General features: G+C 37.5%; 1 protein-coding gene and 1 long non-coding RNA gene across 8 annotated transcripts in view; one reads left to right on the top strand and one right to left on the bottom strand.

The window, feature by feature from the left end:
• Nucleotides 1–17,474, top strand: part of LOC144332980 (uncharacterized) — a 58,206-nt gene that overhangs the window by 13,986 nt on the left and 26,746 nt on the right. The gene's annotated exons all lie outside the window — the stretch shown is intronic.
• NR2C1 (nuclear receptor subfamily 2 group C member 1) overlaps nucleotides 3,497–17,474 on the bottom strand; it is a 51,148-nt gene continuing 37,170 nt past the window's right edge. For 5 of the 6 annotated variants that reach the window (XM_028829785.2, XM_015152458.3, XM_015152461.3 and 2 more), the window contains 4 exons: nucleotides 12,838–12,977; nucleotides 9,857–9,994; nucleotides 6,719–6,824; nucleotides 3,497–4,006 (listed from right to left, as the gene is read on the bottom strand). In XM_028829785.2, the coding sequence (XP_028685618.1) occupies nucleotides 3,832–4,006; nucleotides 6,719–6,824; nucleotides 9,857–9,994; nucleotides 12,838–12,977 (559 nt within the window). In that variant the 3' untranslated portion in view covers nucleotides 3,497–3,831. The remainder of the gene's footprint in view (nucleotides 4,007–6,718; nucleotides 6,825–9,856; nucleotides 9,995–12,837; nucleotides 12,978–17,474) is intronic. The other variant, XM_015152462.3, reaches the window with a different exon arrangement.

The following is a 17,474-nucleotide window of genomic DNA, read 5'->3' on the forward strand; positions in this document are numbered from 1 at the left end:
CCTTGACTGTCATTTTTAATTTCTAGGGGCAATTCTTTGCTTCAAATTTGTTTTGAGAAACATTCTGTTCTCCTTTTATGGATACAACATCTAGTTTCTCTCAAGATATTAATTATATTTGGGGAATGTTTTTCTGATCTTTATATTTTGTATCTGCTCCCTACCCCTCATATCTGGTCTCTCATGGATAGAGATTTTCCTCAAATATCTGGCTATCCTGGGCTGTAAGTTCACATTTAATAATAGGGCACTAAAGAGCTGAATGGAAACCGAATACATACACACGACTTGGTAATTGGAGGGCTTCATTGAAGAGTGATAAGGTGGCAAACAGGCTTTATTATTATTATTTTTTATCATTAAGGGATAACCAAAATGGAGATCTTTTCTCTGGGGCCATTTAGCTTCTCCAAAGAAAAAAACCTGGCAGAGAAAACTGTACTTGATTGCCAGTATCCTGGGAAAAGGATAGGGAGGCTACATACCAACCAAATGCAGACTTTTTTTTTTTTTTGAGACAGAGTCTCGCTCTGTTGTTTCCCAGGCTGGACTGCAGTGACGCAATCTCAGCTCACTGCAACCTCCACCTCCCGGGTTCAAGCAATTCTCCTGCCTCAGCCTCCTTAGTTAGCTGGGATTACAGGCGTGTGCCACCATGCCCAGCTAGTTTTTGTATTTTCAGTAGAGGCGGGGTTTCACCATGTTGGTCAGGCTGGCCTCGAACTTGTGACCTCGTGATCCACCCACCTTGGCTTCCCAAAGTGCTGGGATTACAGGCATGAGCCTCCACTCCCGGCCTCCAAATTTGGATTTTCACTTCCTCCATATTTTCAACCCTGTATCTTATTCACACCTTCTGTTATCCCTGGTATCCTGTAAGTCCTATGCTCTTCCAGTTCAGTTTCTCCAAAGAATTAATCTCTGGCCTCCTCCTGCTTGAAAAGGGAGGAGAGAAAGTGGCCACCTGATTTTTTTTTTTTTTTTTTTTTGAGATAGGGCCTGGCTCTGTTGCCCAGGATAGAGTACAGAGGCATTTTAGCTCACTGCAACCCCGATCTCCTGGGCTCAAGCTGTACTCCCACCTCAGCTTCCCAAGTAGTTGGAACTACAGGTGCACACTACCATGCCTGGCTTTTTTTTTTTTTTTTTTGTAGAGATGAGGTTTCACTACATTACCCTAGGTAGTCTCGAACTCCTGGACTCAAGCAATCTGCCTTGCTCGGCCTCCCACAGTGCTGGGACTATAGGCATGAGCCACCACGCCTGGCCTCCACCCATCTTAAGTAGGGTTGGGGAAAGATAGTCTAATTATTCTGTATCCAGACTTGCAACCAATCTACTTTTTTTTTTTATGTCTCAAGCATCATTTCTGTATCTGAGCACTGGTTCCTTCAAGGTACTAAGCATCTTGTCTGGTATCCTGGCTTCTTTCTCATTGCATTGCCTTTTGTAGTCACTCAGTTAAAGCTTCTTTAGTTCTGGTTCTACTAAGTCAGTCATTCTTTCTCTATCTGCATTTTGTTTTCCAAAAATTTACTTTACTCTGTCCTTTAATTTCTTCTCTCCTGTTCCATTTGTCATCGTGTAGTTATACTTTATGGACATTTTACTGAGATTTCAGGAAAGAAAACAAAAGCTAATCTGCAGTATTTAGCTGGGAGTCTTCAAATTGAATTGCAAATAACCCTAAAATATAGGACACAGAAATGTCTCCATGTTTTTCTCTTGCTGGAAGTACTTTAATTAAAATCACCCCACCTGAGAACCAAAACACCTATTATATCAGTAACGGTTCTTATTAGAGCTTTCTTAATATAGCAGATCTATACTTGCTATAGATGAAACCACAATGGAACAAATGAAGGATAAGCAATCATTAAATAGGAAAATGAATATATTTGCAAATATATTTGTAAGACACAGAAATTTATAATGCAAGTCACATTTTAATATAGTTTTAAAAACTCTTCCAAATATAATAACAAATTTAATCAGAAAAAACACCTGAAACATCTTAATTAACCATTAGTACATTAATTTTAAAGGATTAGTTCCCTGATTCCTTGGCTTACTACATTGTATTTATAAAGGTATAAACTACTGATTTTTCCATTTGAGTATTATACTAAATGTAGTTTCTTTAGCTGATAATTATAAATAAAATTGTTGACTAAGATCATGTTTTAAATAGGGAAAAAAGTAGTAAGCAATAAAATCCACATCCCCACAAAAACTTCAGCTTTTCTTCTATTGCAAAAATCTTTACAAAAAATGTACTCTTGAGTGCATTATCCATGTTTGTTTTAAAAAGCAACAAACATACCAAAATAATTCATCAAGAAATCAAAGCAAAGAAACAGTTATCAGTATCAGGTTTGCTAAAAAAATAAATCACTGTGGAAGACATCCGAGGAGTCTAACATGCATTTGTTGCAGCAGTAACAAGGCTTCAGGCTGATTCTTACACTGCTGTTAAAGCAGCCCTCCCGTGCTTTACAGTGAAAAACATCAGTGAATATTTATTTTAAAAAATTATCATTAGCTTCAAAATAATGTTTAAACTTGCCTTGAGAACATGTATTGGCTATGATAAATCCATTATTTGACAAATTGGGTGAGTTGTTTTAGTGACCTAAAAGAAATAGGCTAAAACCCATACAAGACAGGGCTGGGAAGCTCTAACTCAGGTCAGAAAAGTAGAAGAGAGATCAGATTCTTTTTATGGAATGACAGAGCAACAATTTTAATATCTTTTTTGAAATAGTGAAACATTTTGGGCTCAATTAGTCTCTATTACTTTCTTTCTTTTTACAGAGACGGGGTCTTGCTATATTTCCCAGGCTGGTCTCGAACTCCTGAGCTCAAGCAATCTGCCTGCCTCAGCCTCCCAAAGTGCTGGGATTATAGGTATGAGCCACCACAGCTGGCTAGTCTCTATTACTTTCAAAGATAGCAGTAGGCCAGGCACAGTGGCACGTGCCTGTAATCCCAGTACTTTGGGAGGCTGAGGCAGGATCACTTGAGCCCAGGAGTTTGAGACCAGCCTGGGCAACATAGTGAAACCCACCTCTATAAATGAAGACAAAAACAAAAACACGAGCAGTAAGCTAAAAATATTAAAATATCAACACTAGCTTATTCTCAAAAACAATTTTCTGCTATATAAAGTGCTTGTAACTAATATATACATTAAAAATGTCAATCTTAAGATCATGAATGGCCTGTCTCACTGCCAGCAATGAGAGTGGTATACATACGCTAAGGGACACCATGATATTTACAGAAGACAAAAAATATATATTCAATTATTTCCTATAATTCTAATATTATCATTATACCAGTAAGCATAAAATGATCTTATTTTGATATGGTAATTAAAACAAACAAAAATTATTATGGCAGAGTAAAATGCAAGGAACTAACTCCTCCTTAGGGATTTCTGACCATTAAGTATTTTTACTAGTTCTTAATGAAGTTAAATATGACTAGAACACAATTCAGAAAAAAGAGACTAATTTATTTGTTTTATAAAATAGAATGAGAGCTTAGTTTAGATAATCAAGAGGTGACAGCTTCAGGTATCATCTTCACCAAGAATAAATTTGTAGTGTTTCATGTTCATTTAAAGGAATCAGGAAGAAAAATTCATTTAATTTCTGCTGTTGGCCCAGTCACTTCAAAAATTCTTAAGGAAGCTAAAATAAAAATACCTTGGATTCTGGTTACTTTTTGAAGTAAAAATTTCCAGATGCCCCAAAAGCAATGAGTTCAATTTGGTGTCTTGTGTTCTGGCAAAGAACAATTAAGTTTACAGCACTGCAGTTGCAGCTTTCAAATGCTGTGACCAATTATTTGAGAATTATAATCTGCAGGCTCCATTTTCAAAATATGTGGGATGACACTGTCAATTCGTATGTTGCCAATGAGACCTTTGAAAAACAATTCTTCAGTGATGGTAGCATTCATCAGTCTTAAAGCTGGCAATCTGAGTAGCAGTCTGGATAACCTAAAACAAGAAAGAAAAAAGGGAGAGGAACAAGGTTGTAAACCAGAAAGAAATTTAGTAGAAAAGTATGAGTAATTTCTGCATGTGGCCTAATTTGATAAATATATCATTTTCAAAAGTTAAAATCAAAACTTTAGTATTCTCAAGCCTTAGAGCATATGGCAGTTACCTGGGTATTAATGCAGTCTGACAGACTCCACAGGGGAAAGCACTGCTCTTAATGCTACACTGTACTGCCTCCCCTTGGCTGTAAGGACTACGGAACTGAGCTGTTAAACACATCAAGTTATACTATTTTTTTTTTTTTGAGAGAGGGCCTTGTTCTGCTGCCCAAAGTGGAGTGCAGTGGTGTGATCTCACTGCAGCCTCAATTCCTTGTACTCAAGTGATCCTTCCCGCCTCAGCCTCCCAAGTAGCTGTGGCTACAGGAGTGTGCCAGTATACCTGGCTAATTGTGTTTATTTTTTGTAGAGACAGGGTCTCACTATGTTGCTCAGGCTGGTCTCACACTCCTGGCTCAAGCAATCCTCCTGCCTTGGCTTCCCAAAGTACTGAGATTATAGGTGTGAGCCATTGTGCCGGGCCAAGTTATACATTTAAGAATGGCGGCTGGGTGCCAGTGGCTCATGCCTGTAATCTCAGCACTCTTGGAGGCCGAGGTGGGCAGATCACTTTAGGTCAGGAGTTTGAGACCAGCCTGGCCAACATGGTGAAACCTTGTCTCTATTAAAAATACAAAAAATAATTAGCCAGGCATGGTAGCACATGCCTATAACCCCAGCCACTTGGGAGGCTGAGGCAACAGAATCACAAGAATTGCTTGAACCTAGGAGGCGGAGGTTGCAGTGAGCTGAGATCATGCCACTGCACTCCAGCCTGGGTGACATGCAATATTCTGCTTCAAAAAAAAAAAAAAAAAAAAAAAAAAAAAAGAAAGAAAGAAAAAGAATGGCTTAGCAACTCATTTCAGGTTTTAAAAATGGCAGTGTTTTGTGTTATCAGGACATAAAGCATTTTCTTGGTTTTGCTCTGCAAAAAACTACTGGAAATAGGCAACAGTCGCTGTTACTGGGAAGAGCACGGAATGTGGAATCAAGACCGTTGGGTTCAAATCTTGATTGAACTGCCCACTACCTATATAAATGTGTGCTTGCCACTTACTGTCTCTCACAACAGTGCTGTTGTAAGGATGAATGAAATGATCCCTGCCAGTTTCTGTGCCAAGTAGTGAGGTTCCTTAGGGCAGGACCCTATCTTGTGTGAAAGTGCCTTATAAGTTGAAAACTATTATCCAAGGATAATGTATTATTTTTAAGTAACCAAGAATGTAAAAAACTGAGAAAGTTGCAATCACAAAGGAAAAAAATTTAAATACTGTATTTATTTGTATAATGAGGCATACAGTAACTTTTAAAACTTAAAGATAATGCTGAAAAACCATCACAACAAAACCTTTCCAAAAAGACTGTGGTGGGTTTATCCTTCTGTCCTAAGGCCTTGCACTCTAACACTTCAGACCAAATGAGAACAGCAGCCCCCAGGATTATCTTCCTGAAGCTGTGTGCTCTACTCCTCAAATTACTCAGCATCCACATCAAATTATTCAGCTTTTACAGAACTGGTAGAAAGCAGGATAGGAAAATGAGTTAGATAAAATAAGGCTGATATTTGAGATGAGACTGGCTTATAAATCTAAATTATTTAGTATATGTAAAAAATTATATGTAATAATGTTATTTTGCTAGTTTGAAGTATGCTAAATTAACAAAATGTTTTATTTATTATAAACAACCACACATATAGCCCTTACTATATGATAGGCACAGTCCTAAGCACTTTACATATATTAACTGATTTAATCCTTAAAATAATTGTAAAAAGTAGATACTATTATTATCTCCATTATAGGAGGAAACATGCCCAAGGTTATGAAGCTAGCAAGAGCTGGAGTCAGGATTCAAATCCAGGTACTCTGGCTCTATAACCAGGTGCTTAACCCCTCGGCTATAATGTCCCTCTTTAAAGAAAGTGGCTCTCATTAAAAAAGAACTTTTCTCAAAGAACATTGGTGAGAAATAGCTTGGAGGGAATTTCATAAACCATGTTTCAAAATTAATTATAAAACAATCTAATCTAATGGTATTTGATTTTTAAAAATTTTTTAATTATTATTTTTTAGACAGGGTCTTGCTCTGTCACTCAGACTGGAGTGCAGCGATGTAATCATAGCTCATTGCAGTCTCACCTTAGCTTCCTGAATAGCTGGGACTACAGGCATGCGCCACCATGCTGGGCTAATTTTTGTATTTTTTGTAGAAACAGGGTTTTACACCATGTTGTCCAGGCTGGTCTCTGATTATTTTTTATCCTCCTTTTACTAACAAAATTCATTATTTTATCCAAAGAAAAAGAGTTTGGACTTTAGAGTCAGACTACCTGGGTTCACAGTCAGGTGCTATCATTTACTGTGTGACCCTGAGCAAAGCTAACCTCTCTGTGCTGAAGTCTCCTCTTATATAAAAATGTAAGAAATGGATGAAATATTTTATGTAACGTACTTGCAACAATGCAATACTGCTTTTTATAGCATTACTATTTCAAAGTTAAGGTTGCCTAAAACATTTAATTATTCTGAGAGTAGAAACAATGAGATAACAGATCCACAAAAGGTTTTTCAATTATTTTAATTATATGGAATTTAACTGTAGATACCTGTAGGTGTCATCTGGATATGTTTTGGTTATATAATCTTGGAATTCCACATAAGCCTTTTCCTGAAATTTCTCTATCTGTTCCATGTTTTCTAGGCCTGGATGATCTGAAACATTAAAGAAAACATTGGTACCCTAGTTCTGAATGTTCATTTAAGACAGAGTGAATATGAAGAGACAGAAAGAATAGTTAGTCAAAACAGAAGCCCCATCATAAAATGTGTGGCTCAGGCCGGGCGAAGTGGCTCACGTTTGTAATCTCAGCACTTTGGGAGGCTGAGGTGGGGAGATCACCTGAGGTCGGGAGCTCGAGACCAACATGGAGAAACCCTGTCTCTACTAAAAATACAAAATTAGCCAGGCATAGTGGCGCACGCCTATAATCCCAGCTACTCGGCAGGCTGAGGCAGGAGAATTGCTTAAACCTGGGAGGCGGAGGTTGCGGTGAGCCGAGACAGCGCCATTGCACTCCAGCCTGGGCAAAAAGAGCAAAATTCTGTCTTTAAAAAAAAAAAAAAAAGTGTGGCTCATTCATTCCACAAATATTGATTGACCCCACCTACTATATACCAAGCACTATATTTTACATATTTAAAATTTTTTATCTCATATACGTATGCTAACAACTATAAACAGCTTTCTCGCCATTCCAAAAGTAGTAGGAAGGCATTTGATAACTTTGCCTTTAACAGGAGCAAAAGGTAAATGACTCAGCCTAAAAAGACATTTTAAGACTGGGTGTGGTGGCTCACAAGGTCAGGAGTTCAAGACCAGCCCGGCCAACATGGTGTGAAACCCTGTCTCTACTAAAAATACAAAAACTTAGCCGGGTGTGGTGGTAGGCACCTGTAATCCCAGCTACTTGGGAGGCTGAGGCAGGAGAATCGCTTGAAACTGGGAGGCAGGCAGAGGTTGTGGTGGGCTGAGACCGTGCCACTGTACTCCAGCCTGGGCAACAGAGCGAGACTCTGTCTCAAAAAACAAAAAACAAAAAACAAAAGGCATTTTAAATCCATGAAATATTTGCAGATTATATTCTGTGCCCTATTTTTATAAGTCAAAAATTCTATTATTTTTAGGTAAAAAGGTATGTAAGAAATTATGAAACTATAAATATAATCTCTATCAGAAAATAACAGAAATATGAAAAAATCTATATAAGCATTTCAATGGTCACTATAACATTACACAAAAACAGAAATACTAAAAAATTCATAAAAATTATGCATAGCTTAAGAAATGTTGACTATGGAAAGCTCTGTTCTCATGGATGAAAATTTTAAAAAGTAATAAATGGAAAATCCTAAAAATAGTAAAATAAAATTACATTAGAATTTAAACTTCAAATTTTTGTCCTTTCAATTTTCACCTAAGGAAAATGAAAGTGACAAATTGTGCTAAGAATAGAGACATACGTTACTAACTCATAAGAAACGTTAGAAGAAATAGTACAAGCTTTCATGTTCTTACTGGTATCACTGACAGAAAGAAACAGGTTTCCTCAGATAATCTTATTATGATGCACAAGAACAGAAACATATATCAGAATGAAAAATACAGAACCTAAGAGAACAGTCAATTTCTCTTATTCAGAAATTGACCATTGAGAGCTTACCATCATTTTACCATCTGTGAAAACTGTAAACTGGCAGGAAAACAAGAAACCAGTTTTTTTATTTGTTGGTAACTCATATAAGATGTTTGGAAATGTAGCCCATCAACATAGCAATAGTCATCTCTCATTCTGCCATTTAGTAATGGCTAAAAAAATACACCTAAGAATTCAAATGTTGATGTGACAAAAGAAATAAAGGTCTATAATATTTTTTACATTTTCATTTATTTTTAAGACAGGGTCTCCCTCTGTCACCCAGGCTAGAATGCAGTGGCGTGATTAGATCTCACTGCAGCCTCAAACTCTCAGGCTGAAGTGATCCTCCAACCTGAGCCTCCCAAGTAGCTGAGACTACAGGTGCGCACCAGCACATCCAGCTAATTTTTTCTATTTTGATTTTTGCAGAGAAGAGGTCTCATTATGTTGCCCAGGCTAGTCTCAAACTCCTGACCAATCCTCAGCCTCCCAAAATATGAGGATCACAGGCATGAGCTACTGAGCCCTGCCAAAGTCTATCATATTATTTCACTGACTTCTCAACCTCCCTTTTCATACCCACATAAATATCTAACATCCTTAAAATTCACCAATTTCAAGTATACAATTCAGGCTGGGCGCGGTGGCTCACTCCTGTAATCCCAGCACTTTGGGAGGCCGAGGCAGGCAGATCACCTTAGGTCAGGAGTTCAACACCAGCATGGCCAACGTAGTGAAACCCGTCTCTACTAAAAATACAAAAATGAGCTGGGTGTGATGGTGCATGCCTGTAATCCCAGCTACTGGGGAGGCTGAGGCAGGAGAATCGCTTGAACACAGGAGGCAGAGGTTGCAACGAACTGGGATCGCACCACTGCACTCCAGCCTGGGCAACAGAGCGAGACTCAGTCTAAAAAAAAAAGTAAGTATACAGTTCAATTCAGAGTTGTACAACCATCACCACAATCTAATTTTGGAACATTTTTGTCACTCCAAAAAAAAAACTCCACCCATTAGCAGTCACTTCCCATTTCTTCCTTCTCCTTAGTCCCTGGCAACCACTTAATTGTTTTATGTCTATACAGGTTTGCCTATTTTGCATATTTTATATAAATGAAATCAAACAATATGACTGGCTTCTTTCATTTAGCAGAACATTTTAAAGGTTCATCTGTGTTGTAGTATGTGTTAGAATTTCCTTCCTTTTATGGCTGAACGATATTCCATTGTATGTATATATTACATTTATTTGTTCATCTGTTGACTGACATTTGGGTTGTCTCCACTTTTTGACTATTATGAATAATGCTGCTATGACTATTCATATACACATTCTTGCATAGATATATATTTTTCATTTCTCTTGGGCTGACAAGAGTGAAGCTGCTGAGTCATTTGATAACTCCATGTTTAACCTTTTGAAGAACTACTCAACTCTTTTCCAAGGCAACTGCACCATTTTACATTCCCACTTGCAACATATGAGGGCTTCTATTTCTCCACATCGTGAAACATTTTATTTTGAATAAAAAGTAAATGTTTATATACCTGGACTGAAGAGTACTATTGCCTTCAGGTAGGCATATTCATATCCATCAATGCAGAGTTTAACCATGCTGTTGCAAAACTCCTGTAGTTTGAAGATGTGCTCCATCAATAATTTTCTTCTTTCTGTTGACATTTTATCTTTAATTAAAAATAAACAAAATTTTTAATTGTTTTTTGACAAAAACAAATCTAGTTTTTGTCTAAAATGAACAACTACTTTCATCCAATATATTTCCCTCTCAGGAATTTTGAAAAGTTTTTTAATTCTTAAATTTTTTTTGAGACAGGGTTTTACTCCTGTCGCCCAGGCTGCAGTGCAGTGGGGCGATCTTGGCTCACTGCAACCTCTGCTTCCTGGACGCAAGCAGTTCTCCTGCCTCAGCCTCCCAAGTAGCTGGGACTAGAGGCGCATGCCACCACGCCCAGCTAATTTTTGTATTTTTTGTAGAGACGGGGTTTCACTATGTTGCCCAGGCTGGTCTTGAACTCCTGGGCTCAAGTGATTAGCCCACCTGTGCCTCCCAAAGTGTAGGGATTACGGCGTGAGCCACTGTGCCTGGCCTTCTTCTCATGAATTTCAAGCTTTGAGTATAACCAATGTAGAAATGTTTAAAATTCAGTATTTCTGCAATTATGGCTAAAACTAATCATCTTAAGATATTGTTCATTCAAGAACAACAAGCTGTTAGTATAATCTGTATAAACATTTTAAGTAGAAAAGTTTGTATTTATTTTTTTTTTTTGAGACAGGGCCTTGCTCTGTCGCCCAAGGCTGGAATGCAGTGGTGCGATCTCAACTCACTGCAACCCTGCCTCCTGGGTTCAAGCAATTCTCCCACCTCAGCCTCCCGAGTAGCTGGGACTACAGATGCGCTCCACCATGAATGGCTATATTTTGTATTTTTAGTAGAGATGGGGTTTCACCATGTTGGCCAGGCTGGTCTTGAACCCCTGACCTCAAGTGATCTGCCTGCCTCAGCCTACCAAAGTGTGAGCCACTGTGCCCAGCCAGGTTTATATTTCATCTCAATTATTTTGATGTTGTAAAAGTACTTTTAAAAAATGAATTATTTTCTCATGGTAATTGCTTTTGGGGAAAAAACTATATATAAAAAATGGATTATTTGAATGTTTATGCTACTTGGCTTGTTACAAAAAAAAAAAAAAAAAAAAACCCAAAACGAAAAAAAAAAACTCTAAACGTAAATGTAATGGTTCCTTTTTTTTTTCTTTTTTTTGAGATGGAGTCTGGCTCTGTTGCCCAGGCTGGAGTGCAGTGGCGTGATCTCGGCTCACTGCAACCTCCACCTCCTGGGTTCGAGCAGTTCTCTGCCTCAGCCTCCTGAGTAGCTGGGATTACAGGCACCTGCCACCACACCCGGCTAATTTTTTTTTGTATTTTTAGTAGAGACGGAGTTTCACCATGTTTGCCAGGCTGGTCTTGAACTCCTGTCCTCGTGATCCACCCTCTTAGACCTCCCAAAGTGTTGGGATTACAGGTTTGTGAGCTACCGCGCCCACCCACCGCCGCCCTTTGTTTTTTTTTTTAAAGAAATGGGTCTCACTCTGTTGTCCAGGCTAGGGTATAGTGGTGCAGTCATAGCTCACTGTAACCTCAAATTCCTGGGCTCAAGTAATCGTCTGCCTCAGATTCCTAAGTAGCTGAGACTACAGGCATGCACCACCATGGCCAGCTAATTTTTAAAAAATTTCTGTAGAGGTGGGGTACCACAATGTTGTCCAGGCTAGTCTCGAACTCCTAGGCTCAAGCAGTCTCACCTCAGCCTCCCAAAGTGCTGGAATTACAGGTGTGAACCACCCCACCTGGCTGAAATGTTTGCTTTCAAGATATACCTTTGAGAAGATAGGATATAAAGATAACCATTTGAAACACTAGACAACTAAAAGTACATAAGACTCAAAGTTTGGTAATAGGATTTTATTTAAGTTTATGTTGGTTGGGAAAAAATGAGCAAAACCATCTACATGCTTCACTACCAAGACTACTATAATAAAAACAAATATTTAGTAAAAACACTGTTAAGAAGGAAAAAACTGAAGCAGAATAAAGTTTTACAATAAAGACTTTATTTTAGAGGGACATGTTTAAAACCCATCCATTAGTAATTAGTCAACCATAGCTTTCCTGAAGATAGGCTTTATAACCATTACAGGCATATAAGACATGAACCAGGGGTAGGAGTCCATAAGTAAGATGGGAATGTGATGCTGCCTTCTAGCAGATCTATTTTTGATGACATTTTAAGGTGATTACCCCTCTGCTTTTAAATATAAGGAGGAAGCAAATGATTTAAAAATTGTACAAAACAATGATAGAATATGCTAAGGAACTAAAAGGTAGTCACCAATTTATAAATTATTCCTGAGCTCAAATCCCCATTTGTTGATAAGGCACTGTTTCGGGTAGTCATAAGCCATTCTATAGTTAAGCACTTATGAAGTGATTGCTTGTCTCGTGAAATGAATGAGGGCTGCAAATACCTTGGCATCTAGGAACGGAAAAACAGAATAAAAAGGATTGTTCCCTGACTCTTCAGAACTATTTAGGTGAGAGAATACACCCTGATGAATTGATATAAAATCAACCTATCTTAGGATTCAAAGGGCTATAATAAAGAAAGGTTGCTTAAAAATTGCTGAGTAGTATATGTTTTAAAATATTTGACCACCTGTACATAAGCTCACCCTGGATTCTTTGATAGTTGCACAAAAATTCACAAGACTTGGTCAGAAATAGCCTGTCAGACTTAAGCATACTGTTTTCAATTTTGTTGCACTCCATTTAAAAAACATTTTTAGAATATTGGTAAATTTATAAAATTGTAAAAATTATCTAAAGAAGAGCAATGGTACCTAAAACACGAATATAATAATAATTAACTATCTTTAGTCATAACATTTAATGAAATTCATGCCTCCTTCTACATCCTGGAAAAGGTAGTAAGAAAGGTGCTTTTTACCTTGTTGAAGACTATTGTGAAGACAATTGACAAATGTTGCTAATATAGTTGCTACATTCATCACTTGCCAGCACTGGGCAAGACCAAGAGTAAAAAGTTCATTCCAGTAAGCTTTCACCAGTGATATGCTGTTTTCTTGCCTATTAAAAACAGTAATAAAAGCACAAATCAGATATTATTAAACAAGTTTTATAAACCTTACAGCTAGTCCAAATATTTAAAAATAACATATTACTAAACTAAAATTACTCTAGAAAGATTTGATCAAGTCTGTGTTTTGTATAGCTGATAACAAAATGAGAAATGAGGAATGCTTAGACATTTAAATAGTAGCTCATCAATCAGCCAGTTTATAAGAACAATTGCAAGTAATATTTCAAACTAAAAGAGTTGGGGCTTTAACTTCACATTTCATAGAAATGGAATAAAGATTGTTCTTAAAAAAAAGCAAAAGCATATATTAAAAAAAATTTTGCTTTGGATAGAGGTAAATACCTTTTAAAAGAAAGGGCAATTCAAATTATTTTACTGTTTTGAGACAGAGTCTTGCTCTGTCGCCCAGGCTGGAGTGCAATGGCGTGATCTCCACTCACTGCAACCTCTGCCTCCTTGGGTTCAAGCGATTCTCCTCCCTCAGCCTCCCCAGTAGCTGGGATTACAGGTGTGCACCACCACATGCGGCTATTTTTTGTATTTTTAGTAGAGACAGGGTTTTGCCACATTGACCAGGCTGGTCTTGAACTCCTGACCTCAGGTGATCTGCCTGCCTTGGCCTCCCAAAGTGCTGGGATTACAGGCATGAGCCACTGCTCCCAGCCTCTAGAATTATTTTATAGTAGGCAAGCAATCAATTTTAGGAGAAAAATGGTTCACTGTATGTTTCAGATGAGGTAATAGAATCCCTATAAATGAGATATCCAGGATTTTACTATGAATAACGAGAGATTAGAAAGGTCAAAAGTTCTTTCCTGAATTTCTAAGTAAGTTATCTCAGCAGCATAAGAGAGTAGAAAAAGTATTAAACAGGAGTCAAAGCACCATGGTTTAAACCTACTTATCCATTTGAAATTAGGCAAATAAACTTTCCAGGTTTCAGGTTGTCTAATGATATAAAATGCAGAGACACTATACGTCCTATATCTTGCTCAGAGTTATTAAGAGGTGAAATGTAAGAATTAGCTGGGGCTGGGTGCGGTAGCTCACACCTGTAATCCCAGCACTTTGGGAGGCTGAGGCAGATGCATCACTTAAGCCCAGGAGTTGCAGACCAGCCTGGGCAACATGGCGAAACCCTATCTCTATAAAAAATACATAAATTAGCTGGGTGTGGACGTGCACACCTGTAGTACCAGCTACTCACACAGGCTGAGGTGGGAGGATCACCTAAGCCTGGGGAAGTCGAGGCTTTGGTGAGCTGTGATCACACCACTGCACTCTAGCTTGGGTGACAGAGTGAGACCCTATCTCAAAAAAAAAAAAAAAAAGAGAGAGAATTAGCTGGGTGCTGTGGCACATGCCTGTAGTCCCAGCTACTCAGGAGGGTTGAGGTGGGAGGACTGCTTGAGGCCAGAAGTTTGAAGGGGTAGCACGCCATGATTGCATCTGTGAAGAGACACTGCACTCCAGTCTCTAACCTGGCACAGGAAGACCCTGTCTCAAAAACAAAAAAAAATTTGAGAAAGTATATGCCAGGTACTAGAGAAATAGCAATTAAGAGATGAAGTTTGCCTTCATGAAAAAGAGGGGAAATAACAAATATATAATTTCAAATATTTTATATAAATAATATACATATATATGAATAATATACATTAATTTTAGGTAATAAAAATTCTGCATTACTATAAAGTATGTATATTAGAAAATGGGAAGGTTCAGGTAAGGTGGTTAGAGAAGGCATTTCTGAGGTGGTGACATTTGAGTGGAGAAAGATGGTAGAGTTAAACAAAAAAACCAAAAACCAGAAAGATCTAGGGGAATAGTATCCCAGGGAGAACAAGAGCAAATGTGCTAAGGTGAGAACAAGCATACAATAGGTATTCAATAAAAACTGTTGAGTGAATTACTAAATGCTATCCTATTGTCTTGGAAGGTCCCTTCCTAGTCTTGTTTTCCTGGCTAATACTTACTGATCCCTTAAAATACAGCTCAGCGTTCACTTTCTAGAAGGAACATTATTCCTCTCTCAACATAATCATTCCCCCTTCAGTGTCATGCATACACGCATCCTCACTGAAGGCCGAGACTCCCTGTGCATTTCTAGATCTCAGCGACCAGTGCAGTACATGGTACACAGAAAGAATTCTGCAAATGATTTCTGATCTTAGGGAGTACAGAACAGGCAGAAGTGAGAACTTTGAAAAGACAGAGAAGAGCTGTGGGCATAGGCCTTTTACAATTAAACAATCTTTAAACCAAACCTACAGACTTTATTATAAATAAGATGATGAAGCTATAAGATTTCTTTCCTTAAATCTCTGGAGAGATTTAAGTTGGTAAGAACATTCTGATAGGAAACATGTCCAACCTAATGAATGGTACTTCTTTATTTTTCTCCTTAATAAAGCTTTAAAATTAGGATAATCAGTGTGTTTAACAGAAATCATTTGTTAAGAATCACAGCCTTCTTTATGACATTACATTTTATTAAATAATTGAACATACTTGAAACAAATGCTAATACTGTCGACTTAGTCACAGCAAGTTTTTTTCTGAGAATTATTAATACGACATTTTAATTTCAGGCTGATCTCTTTTCCATTCAGTATCTGAGAAGGATCACTTGCCATGAGACACTGCCTATCATTTACAAGTAAAGTTTAAATGCAAAGAAAACCAGTATTTTATAATCTTCATATAGAAAAGGGTTAAAAATATCGATCTTAAACAAAATCAAAGGAGAGAAAAATAAAGGATAGTATTTTCATTAAAGATGGATAAAATCCAGAATTGAGGAAGAGGTGAGGAAATAAGCACTGATCCTCATACACTGCTGACGTGAGCATAAACTGGATCAACATCTTTTCAGAGAACAATTTGGAAGTACCCATCAAAAGTTAAAATGTACACCTTCTCGACCCAGCAATTTCACCTCTAAGAAACTATTTTATAGAAATACAGTCATGCATAGCACATTTTAATTTCAACAATGTACCACATATACAATAAAATACCATATTTTTATGGAAACTTCTCTATATTTAGATACACAAATATTTACTATTGTGTTACAACTGCGTATGGTATTGAGAACAGTAACACACTATGCAGGTTTGTCCTAGGTTTGTAGCCTAGGAGCACTAGGCTATAGCATATAGCCTAGATGTGTAGTAGGTTTGTGTAAGTACACGCTATGATGTTCACAATGACAAAACTGCCTAATGATGCATTTCTCAGATTACATAGCCATCGTTAAATGAGCAACGCATGCCTATACTAACATGACTATACTAACAAAAGTGGGCAAAAATACATATACAATGCCACAAAATGCACATTGTAGTACTGGATATAATAACAAAACTGGCAACAATCCAAATGTCTACTAATAAGGAATGAATAAGTGTATAAACTGGAATACTATAATAGAAGCCATGAGAACAAATGGGGTAAATTTACATGTACTAACATAGGAAGAAGTCTATGAGTGTAAAAAGCAAGGCAAAGAATAGGATGTGTAAATATGTGTATGTATTTAATTGTCTAATAAATATCTCATGGAAAAATTCTAGTAGGACACCAAACCGTTAATAGTGGGGTTAGTTACCTCTGATGAGTGAGGTTTTACTTTATAATCCTATACTTCAATTATTACTTTAAACATTAAAAAAAAAAGTTAAAAACTAACATGACGGAAGTTAAGAGTAAATTCAGTTTCACTTTTAACTGATTCTAAAGTTTTAAGGAGGAAACAGCTAACCAAAGTAGTTTACTAGTACACACAGGAAAGGAAAAATAAATGGAGAAAAATCAGAGCTGGCTTATGCTATGCATCTTGTAATAAGAAAATACCTTGGCATTGTTGGAGAAGCTCAGAAAAAAAGGAGTATAAGTGCAAAGGATAAGAATACCAAAATTATTACTAAGGAAAAAAGACACAAGTGGCAGATGAGAAATAACCTACCAGATTATTGTGTTTCTAAAAGAAAAGTGAAAGGACTGTAGAAACCAACTACAGAAAGATATCTATTTACATTTATCCAAACCCCAAACCAAAAATCCTGATGGTATAGCTAGTTATGTTTTTAAAAAGTTCAATTAGGAGGCCAGGCACGGTGGCTCACGCCTGTAATCCCAGCACTCTGGGAGGCCGAGGTGGGTGGATCATGAGGTCAAGAGATCGAGACCATCCTGGCAAACATGGTGAAACCCTGTCTCTACTAAAAATACAAAAAATTAGCTGGGCGTGGTGGCGGGCTCCTGCAGTCCCAGCTACTCGGGAGGCTGAGGCAGGAGAATGGTGTGAACCTGAGAGGCAGAGCTTGCAGTGAGCTAAGATCAGGCCACTGCACTCCAGCCTGGGGGACAGAGTGAGACTCCATCTCAAAAAAAAAAAAAAAAAAAAAAAAAAACATAAAAAATAAATTTTAAAAATAAAAATAAATAATAAAAAATAAAATAATAATAATAAAAATAAA

This window comes from Macaca mulatta, chromosome 11 (assembly GCF_049350105.2).
Source record: "Macaca mulatta isolate MMU2019108-1 chromosome 11, T2T-MMU8v2.0, whole genome shotgun sequence".
NCBI classification, from domain to species: Eukaryota; Metazoa; Chordata; class Mammalia; order Primates; family Cercopithecidae; genus Macaca; species Macaca mulatta.